Raw genomic sequence first — 9,646 nt, 5'->3', positions numbered from 1 at the left:
AGCTGGAAACAGACACTCTGAGCATGTGATTAATCTGATGTTTATGAGACCTCACACTGGGATGGTGCCCATATATGTTGTGGCCACATGCATCGCTCAGAGTGTAACTGTTGAAGGACTCCTGTCTATGGGAGCTAAAGGTAGGACGAGGGAGACAGTGAAGTGGTGCTACAGCACAGCAACATGTGCCCAGGGACGGCTTGCGAGTCAACTGGAAAAATGGGATTGCAATTGGTACAGTAGGATGGAACCGCCCCGCTTTCTTTCCGTAAGTGGTATTTTTAGGAACAGGTTGGCAGGTTAAAAAATTACTATTCAGCATCAAGTCAAATACGCTTGAATATAAGCAAAGGGTAATCCCTTTGTTCATGCTTGCATGCTTTATTGTTTTCATTGCTGTATTGAAATCTCTTTAATATGCAAGAAAATTGTTATCTAGTGATGTGTTTACAAAGGACGAATTAAGGTTGCACTCCTCTGCATATTTACTTGGGAATAATTGCCTCCTAGTTTCTGAGTGGAACTTAGTTCTGAATAAACAAAGAAGGGCAGGGCTTGCCCTCAGGCATTTTATGCAGCACCTGAATTATGGGTCATTGCAGGTTTTGTGTATTTATTCAATCGTGCTCTCACTTTTCAACGCACTGGCACTTGGATCCATCTTCTAACTGCTGGCATGATCATACTTGTACTGTTAAGAATAAACTGTGTTGATTTTCGCAGGCATTAAGCCAAAGCCTTACATTAGTTCAGATGAGTTCTAGAAAGTTCTAGGTTAGAGACGGGAAAGTAAGTGTAGCTGGGGAAGGTGACTTGCCACCGCCTCCCCGCAGGCCCTCTGGAGGTGGTAGGGTGAGCGCAGCAGCCATGTCACTGACATCACAACCTGCTCCACCCATTTTGCCTTTGTGTTAGGAGAGGCACAGAGTTTCATGCCTCAGCACAGAGAAAGGGACTCAGCCAGTGAAGGGAGGAGCAACCACTCCTCGCGTCAGCCAAGTCTGTACGTGCACACAGCAAATGAACTCAGTCGGCACTGAGGAGAGTCCCTGGCTTTGTGTGGCATGTGTTGTCGACACGTGAGATGAGAGATAGGAGAGGAGGTTTCTCCCAAGGGGATTCTTCCACGGAACAAGCCTTGGAGGTCGAGCCCTGCCTTCTGAGAGAATCCAAGGAGGCTCTGCAGCTGGCTGAAGTACCGCCACAGACCAAGTTGGCTTGGAAGGTCCCCTCCCATGTTGTTGATTAATCTTTGAAGATAAAAGCTGGAACATTTTAAAAAATGTTGGTGCTGATCTCACAGTTACATCAACAATCACTGTAGCACTTTTTTTTACCCCTAAGAAGCCACACATTAATTTCCTTACACTTTGAGAAGAAATATTTAGTGCTTTTTTGTGTGCTTCCCCCTACCAATGTTCATTCCATCTTTAGCTCCATCCTTCAGAAGACAGTACATGATGAGTGAAGAATTGTCTACTGCAAAGAAAATAGAATGCATCTGCAGTATGCTACGTCAGGCCCCGCCAGGTGAATTCAGGAATGTTTTTGAAGATCTCTGCCTTCTGGTTTGTGATGAGCATCTCATGAGGTTTGAAGCTGCTCAAGTATGTGCTAATCATACCAGGAACAACTTCACAGCTGTGAAGGTAAGAGGGGACTACACTCTAGTGAGTCGCTTCAATGATCTTGGAGGAAATCGCTTCTTTGATCCACAGATCAAACTTTCTTTCAGGTTTGACCACCTGACTGCAAGAGTGGATAAAGTTCTGCTTTATAAGTGTATCAGAAAAGATAATGTAGAGTTATGGAGAGAAACCCTTAATGTGACTTTAGAGTCCTACATGAAGAGACATTTCTACTCAGGAGGCTGTAGGGTCTATCGAAAAACTCTCAGAAGCAGCCCATTCTTGGTGGTCTGTATTGAAAGCCACCAGTATGAGAAGTTCTGGAATGGGCTTTGGAAATCAGAATGGATTATTGCTTTCACTCCACCTACTACACAGATCACAGGGAAGATTAACCTACAAATACACTATTTTGAAAAAGCTAACCTCCACTGGACAGTGAGCAAAGTTGTCAAGGATTCCATTCACTTAATTAACCGCACTCAGTTCGTCTTAGATTTAGCAAAATTAATTGAAGCTGAAGATGACAAATTTCAGATTGGTATAATGGAAAGCCTTCAAGTCTTGTCGGCTAACATTTGGAGAACACTACGTAGGCATCTCCCAATTACTCGTACTGCAATCCACTGGGAAAAATTGCTGTCTATTTAGAGGTGAAATCATCTGGAAGTAATATACTGTTAAATTTGCTGAAGTGCCCTGTGTGAATGAAATATCAGACAAATAAAATTGCAATCACTGAATACATTCACACTGATTCCCTTGATTTATTGCTTGTTTATTGCTCCATAGGAAAATGGAGTCCTTCAGCACAATGAATCGTATCCAGGTCAGTAGTACCTTGGCTGAAGTATAGTTCATTCTTTGCATGGAGAACAAAGAATGAAGTTGTAAAATGAAGTAACTTCTTCCTTTTGTGCAGCAACAAACAGAAGGGTTCTACATTTATGCCACAACCAAATGAATGACTATCATCATCAACAGATTCAATATAATTTATCTGTAAATAACACTTTTCAAGGGACTATAGGCTTTTCTTCACGAAATTTTAAAGCAACTACACACAGAGCAACTTTTCTTTTTGGCTCTCAGACTTCCCAATGGTCTGCCACTCACAGGTCATTGGTAATCCTGGGAGGGTTCCACCTTCTCCTGTTGCATATTGTGCTCTATTGAGCCAACTGCTTAATCTCTGGAGCTGATGTTTATGATATTTTTATTTAGCTTTTACTTTTATCGTATAGGACTGGAGGGATGAAAGAAGCTAGCAGGCTGAGGGTGTGATTCATAAATATAGTTTGCAAACATCAGCAAATACCGCTTCTACATCACTAACAGATGTGTATGCCCATGTGTGTCCATGTGCCTGCCTGCCTGCCCATCAGCACCAAACGGCCATGACTATGAAACCTGGATGCCTGAAACAAGGTCATCCTAGGACTGTGCATCTTTACATTACTGAATTTAAAGTTGTGCCACTGTGTCCAAGTGGCTGAAGCCTTAAGAAATGCCCACAGCAATGAGGAATGAGCTTCCCTAAGGAGTACATGGCAGTTTGAAGGGAGATGAGTAAGCCAAGGAGCAGTGTTATAGACTTGACCCCTCATTCTGAGAAATGGGGTGGGCAGCTCCCCTAGGGTACAACCGTGGTACGCCATGACAGGGCTGGTGCCTGTGGGTGCCAGCAGACACAGGGCTACTTGAACGGGCTGGGCATGATGTGTCCAACTCTGGCAGCTGCATAAATTTGCCCAAACACATCACTTTATGAAAATAAGGACTATTGCAGCCTATGTGGAACCAGGTCTCTTCACTAAATCATTAAAATTAAAGAGACACAAGAGTTTCCCTTCAAAGTAAGTCACACACACACAAATATTCTGTGATTATAAGCCTCAAATGTCTGCTGCTAATAAAAATGACACCTGTTGAGCTGATAACTTGAATAGCATCCATAATTGACCTGATGAGGTCTATGATTATGCAAAATGTCAAACTGATCCAAAACAAATTGCGACAGGTACAGCAAGTTTAAAATGTGCTGAAAATTGGCACATTTGTACTTCTTAATCCAAAGGGCATCTCAGTGTATCATGTATTTCAGATTCTGGCAAAACGATTGATGTACATTCGGCATTGTTGAGCCGTGCCTTTCATTGCTTGGTGAAATTTGGAGCGCTGGCTCAGAGGTGGTTTTTTCTGCACTGCAAATGCCAGTGACAGTCACTGCCAGATATGCTCAGTTCACTCTGAAGCTAGAATGCTGACAATATCCCTAAATCTTCCAGAGGAATTCTGTTACAGGGGGCATCTAATGTGCCACCCCCACACCCGTTCCACATTGTGGAATGTGATCTCACATGTGGAACTACATGTTACTGCAAGGATTGGTGCACAGGCATGGGTGAATAGGGAGAATTTAATCCTCTGCCTTTCCTTGCCATGGTACCAATCTGGATCAGGCCCCTCATGTATCCAATTTGCAATGCTAAAAACAGTATTCATTTCTAGAATAATTTTAATTTAATTTAAACATTTCTATGTTGTCCTTTGCAAAAAGCCTCAGGACAGCTTACAGAATATAAAAATAACAATATAAATAACAATATATTATAAATATCATCAAAACATTCAACAATAAGGCAAAATAAGCAGCAATATATCTTTCCATAACTAAAGAAGAAGAAAGAACATACATTGAAGGTGTGTGGCACCCAGCACTCTTGGTCCCGTTCCATGTGAGGTCCAATAAACATTCTTTTGAGTAAAAAGAAGAACCCCTTTAGCTACAGCTTTAAAGTAACATGCAATTTGTCCCCGAGAGAGGTCAGGAGAAGCAGGAATGGACAGGTAGCAGAGGAGAACAGAGGAGTTGTGGCCTCACTCCACCTTTCTGCAAACAAATGCAGAATGAAAACTGAATCCTTGCTCTTTGCTTCTGTGTGGTGGAGAGAGGACAGGCAAGGATTGTTCCACTAGGGGAATATCCAGGTGATGATGAATGTAGGTGCATGGAGGGTGGACAGGTAAAACCTATGATAGGGCACATCATCGCCACAGGACACATCAGTTAAGCATGGAAATTAGCTTCCTGCGAGTGGGTTTCATGGAACTTGAGCCCACATGTCTTAACCTTGGTCTAAAACCAGCAGGTGTTTGTTTGTTTTAATTACTGAATAATAATGTGTGTGATTTTAAAACTAAGTGGTTCCATCACATTAATTCAGGTGGAGATGGAGCCTTTTGGCTCTTCATATTTGGAGGCATTATCTCCTGTTGCTTCCAAACTGCTTTGAAATATATTTCTTTAATTCTGAACTGGAATTAATCTAGGAAATTAATCCAGAACATCTCAGACCTTGTGAGGGGAACTGCTTAAGTTAAGCAAAGTATTCAAACCTCCATAATGACAGTAAAGCTAATGAGATACATAAACTTTGCTACAAAACAATCATAACCTTTGCATGGTTAGCTGAGAACCTTGGTTTTTTTTTTCTTTTCTTTATTGAAGAAGCAGCCCCTTTTAAGATTGATTAATTTACATAACTTATCTCTTACACCTTCAAAAGAAATTCCCAGGATGAGTAACAGAAGAAGGTGAAGGAGTTGTTAAAATTAGAACATAATAAGAGCACACTAACAGAAAATATAAAAATCTGAACATACTAAAATTAGGATGTAATAAGAGCAACAGTCCATTCAAATTGACAGTAAAATCAAAATGGATCCAGGTTGAAAAATGATAATATTAACAGATCTTTTAAGCTTGCAGAAAGAAATGTTTTTGCTTGAAACCTTGATGATAGTAAGGAAAGACAGCACAAGCTGAGACAGACAGATTCCAATTTTAGTGGGACAGTGTATCCACTGTGGATTGTAGTCTGAGCTATCCATTGTGCTGAAGTAATTTGGGAACTAGAGGAATGGATTCCAAAATAGACAGCTCTGGCAACATTCAGGCTAAAAACTGGGTGGATACACCACCCCACTGACACTGGCACTATCCGTCTTCACTGATAAGATTCCAAGGTAAGCTTCCCTAGCATGAAGCCACACTAAAAAGGCTTTCTCTCTAGTCAACACCCTCAGCAGTTCAGAGGACAAGAACACCCAGAGAAAGGCCTCAGCTGACGATAGAATGACCGTATGTCCTCTTTTACATAGAACAGTTATCTACTTCAAGGGCTGGCAGAAGGCCTCTGTTTTGAAACATCCTCTATTTGAAGGACAAGTCCAGTTTCAAAGAATCATCAGAAGGAAAAGCTGGGCCTTGAAGTTGTCTATCAATGGAACTGGCCTGACCAGCAGCCAGAAGAAGACTCACAGATCACTTGATCAGTCTTTCAGGCCATGTTGAGATGTAGGCTAGGTCCAAACAACAGGATAACCCACACTCAAGGATAAAGTATGGGTTGAATGTGGGTTGCCACTGAACAGTGGCTTGTTGTTGAAACATGTACTAGGAGCTGTGCTAACAAAGCATGGGTTAGCAAACCATGGTTTATTAGAGAAGACGGGTTCAAACAATATAATCACATTTTAGTAACAATCCACAGTTGAACAACAATTCATATTCAGCCTCTTGGGGGGTGTTCTGATGTTGTCTAAAGCATACTATATTTCTTTTTAAATTATAATAATTACTTCTCAATTTGCATCTATAAATATATATTTGCTTGAGCCATTTGCATGCAAATCAGTGCCCTCTTTTTGATAATGCATTTCTCCTTCGTTGGTGATACCTAAATGACCACCCTAGCTGGCAGTTTCAGCTGGCAGTCCAAGAGGAATTTGGGTCCTAAACTGTGGAGTTAAGTCCCACATTTTGAATAAAGCTTCTCACTTTCTCCTTCTCTTTTTCACCACACTTGGTCTCATTAAGCACATCTCTCAACAGGCTGATGTGTAGGTAAATGGGGGTGATATAGGCCCAGGTTTCAATGACTTATAGACCTGTCTGTGGGCTGTACCACTCTGGACAAGTACACAAAAGCCCACGACTAAAAACCCCTCTGCAAAGAAAACTAGGCATCAGTGGGAAAGGTTCTAGCTTAGCCATTTCTCCCCAGCATGCTTATTTGTAACGCATGGAGATTTATTCATTTTTTTTCCTAAGGAGGAGAATTTGAACTTCAGCTTGCCATCTTATCTGATACAGTTCTGACACAGCTTTGCCACCTCAGTGAAAACTGGACCATTGTCACTTAGTATTCAAATTTGCTTTACAGCTTGTCATCAAAGGCACACAAACATTAGTGGGAACCACGAAAAGTGTCCAGTTAGCTGAAGAAAAGTGATACCCATAGGAGGACACTGTAATATGAACATGGTCTTAGACAAATGAATTATTTATTCATTAAGATTCCTTTCCCTCTTTCTCCACCGGCACTTTTGCTATGTTAGCTGAAGTGTTTGCCTTGGAGAATACGTGCACAAGGGAAGATGCTAACTGCACAGAACTGGCCGCTAACCACAAGGATATTATAATGAGCCGCTCATGCGCCATTGTCATTTACTTATCTTCATGGAATTACTACTCACTATTTGTAAATGGTTCCCCATTAGCATAAACATTTAAAAGACATGTGTACATATTTTGCAGCATGCAGTTTCAAACGTGGCAACATTTCTTGTGCACTAAGCAGTATTTCTGTTTCTGCAGAGGACTGTTATACCAAGATGGCTAGGGTGAGGGCTCATCTTGAGACTTTAGAGAGCACATCAGACTAAGGATGGAGGTTCATACAGAACATAAGAAAAGCCCACTTGGATCAGAACAGATGTCCATGTAGCCCAGGATTCTGTTCCCGTGAGTGACCAGCCAGCTGCAAGTAGACTATCAAGGCAACTATCTTCAAGGTTTGTCCTCAGCAATTAATGTTCAGAGATTTGCTACATCTGAACATTATGTTTCCATTTAGCTACCATGGCTAATTGCTTTTCATATACCTAAATGCTTTCATGAATAGCTCTGCCCCCTTTTCATGAATATTCCTAATTCCCTTTGCTAGGAAATCAATAGGAAATCCAATAATCAGTTTTCAAATCACAAACCCACAGTGTTTTCTACACTTTGGTTCTTCGTGTGTGTTCTTGGTGTGGTGCCATGCAGATGAAAGGATCTTATCCTGATATGAAGAACTAAAGACAAAACCTGGAACCTAGAAGATTACATGACCTTTCCAACTGTCGCCCAGGACAAAAATATAGACATCCAGTTTAACACACTGATCAAAATGCCAATTTTCCTCATTCCTACTGCCTTCTCTAGGACATAATTCATGGTGCACTGCTTAACGGAAGAACTCCTGTTCTGCATGTCCAGCTGACTGATGTTAAGTAGATGGCTATGAATACACAGTCTTTTCAGAAGTGATGCCAACACTTGTGTAATGCTCTCCCTAGGAAGGCCTGCCTACCCCCACAACAATGAGACCTACTGAGGTGTTAAGCAAAATTTTGGCTCTTCACGAAGGCCTTCAAGACAACTGATTAAAACACACATGACTTTAAAGATGGGGCTGGCAGCTCAGTTTTTCTTCTATCACACACAAGAGCAGTAGGCAACTTCAGTGAGGCAAAATAGGCCACAGTAGTGGGGAGGGAACCACAAAATGTACTCCAGTATCCAAATTATCCACAGAGGCATTTTCCATTCCATGGTCATCTGTTCAACAGCAGACCTCACACCTACAAAGCTTTTGAAATTTTCCTCAGTCTCAGAAGTGGTTTGTCACCTGATACAGAGATGGCTGTTGATAAACATAAATTCAGCACCTCTCAAGTACAAAGGGCAAGTTCTGTACATCTTTGGATCTCAGCCATAAAGCGACATCATAACAATTAATCATGGTCGGTGTATGACATTTTTGCTGCTGATAAAAAGCAGTGACAGAGCCTACAACACAGAGAACTGCTTTTTTTCCCAAGCCAAAAACAGAATAGTTTCAAGACACACAAATCAGACTTAAGGAGCTTATAGCTTAGAAAGCTGTTGGAGTCGAAGGATAATTGTAATGTAGGAAAAGAAACAGAATTCAGATAAAGTAGAATATATACACTGCAGTGCCAAAAATGACTGTCTGCTTCTGCCATTCTAGCCTGTTCTTGGAACAGAGCCACCACATTGCCTGGGGAAATTAAACTCTCCCTGACGAAGAAAGAGAAAAGCTACTTGAGCGAAGACATTAATATGCCTCTACAGTGCTGAAAGAGCCATGAACTATTTACTATAGAAAAAGAGAACCCGCTGTAAGCAAATATGAACTATAAATAGGACATCAGAGCCAAATGAAGTTGAAGCAAATTACTTTTGTCTCTCAAAAAGTATTGAGCCCTGTTGTGTCTCCGAGACTGCAGCAGCCAGTTTTATTGTCTCTGAGTCTATACTCCATGCTTCCCAGGGTGTTTTCTAGTCTACTAATCCAGCAGTCCAGTAGAAGTCATGAATGGAATTGTCTACAATCTATGATCAAGGAATAGTTCCATCACAGCATAAGCACAGTAGGTCCCTGGCACTCATCTTTCGGTTCTTATCAAATGTCATACCCGTGACATTCAATAAATATTGATTTCAGATGCTTTTCAAAGACAACTGTTCTAGTCAACAACGAACTCTCTCTTTGCCTACTAACCAGCACCACCCACCACCATCATCAGTTTCACGTCTATATTGCCTATAGCCAAAGCTCTTTGGATAGTTTACAACTTCTGCTATAAATAAATGTAGACATTTGGTGAATAGTTATTATCTCTGCAATGCAAAACTTCAAATTTCAAACTAGGCAGAAACTGGAATGTATTTGTAAGAAAGATGTTAAATATACGGATTTAAACGACAAAGGCACAATTGCAAAAAATAATCACATTAGATACACCATACCATTTAAGAAGGTGCCTAAAGTGTTAATACATGGGCCTATTCTGGTCTTTGCCTAAAGCACAATTTCTTGTCCTCATTTTGCTTTATTTTATCTAACATCAGCAGAGTTTGCATCTTTCACTAAGAAAAGACATCT

The 9,646-nt window shown here is 41.0% G+C and overlaps 1 protein-coding gene across 1 annotated transcript; it reads left to right on the top strand.

The window, feature by feature from the left end:
- Window positions 1-1,460: 1,460 nt before the first annotated feature.
- CAPZA3 (capping actin protein of muscle Z-line subunit alpha 3) lies at window positions 1,461-2,279 on the top strand. The gene has a single exon (XM_044452163.1). The coding sequence runs from the start codon at window positions 1,461-1,463 to the stop codon at window positions 2,277-2,279; it is 819 nt and encodes a 272-aa protein (XP_044308098.1).
- The last annotated feature ends 7,367 nt before the right edge of the window (window positions 2,280-9,646 follow it).

This window comes from Varanus komodoensis, unplaced genomic scaffold (genome assembly GCF_004798865.1).
Source record: "Varanus komodoensis strain SLA01 unplaced genomic scaffold, ASM479886v1 scaffold70, whole genome shotgun sequence".
Taxonomy (NCBI): Eukaryota; Metazoa; Chordata; class Lepidosauria; order Squamata; family Varanidae; genus Varanus; species Varanus komodoensis.
This window is presented reverse-complemented; position numbering and strand designations above follow the sequence as displayed.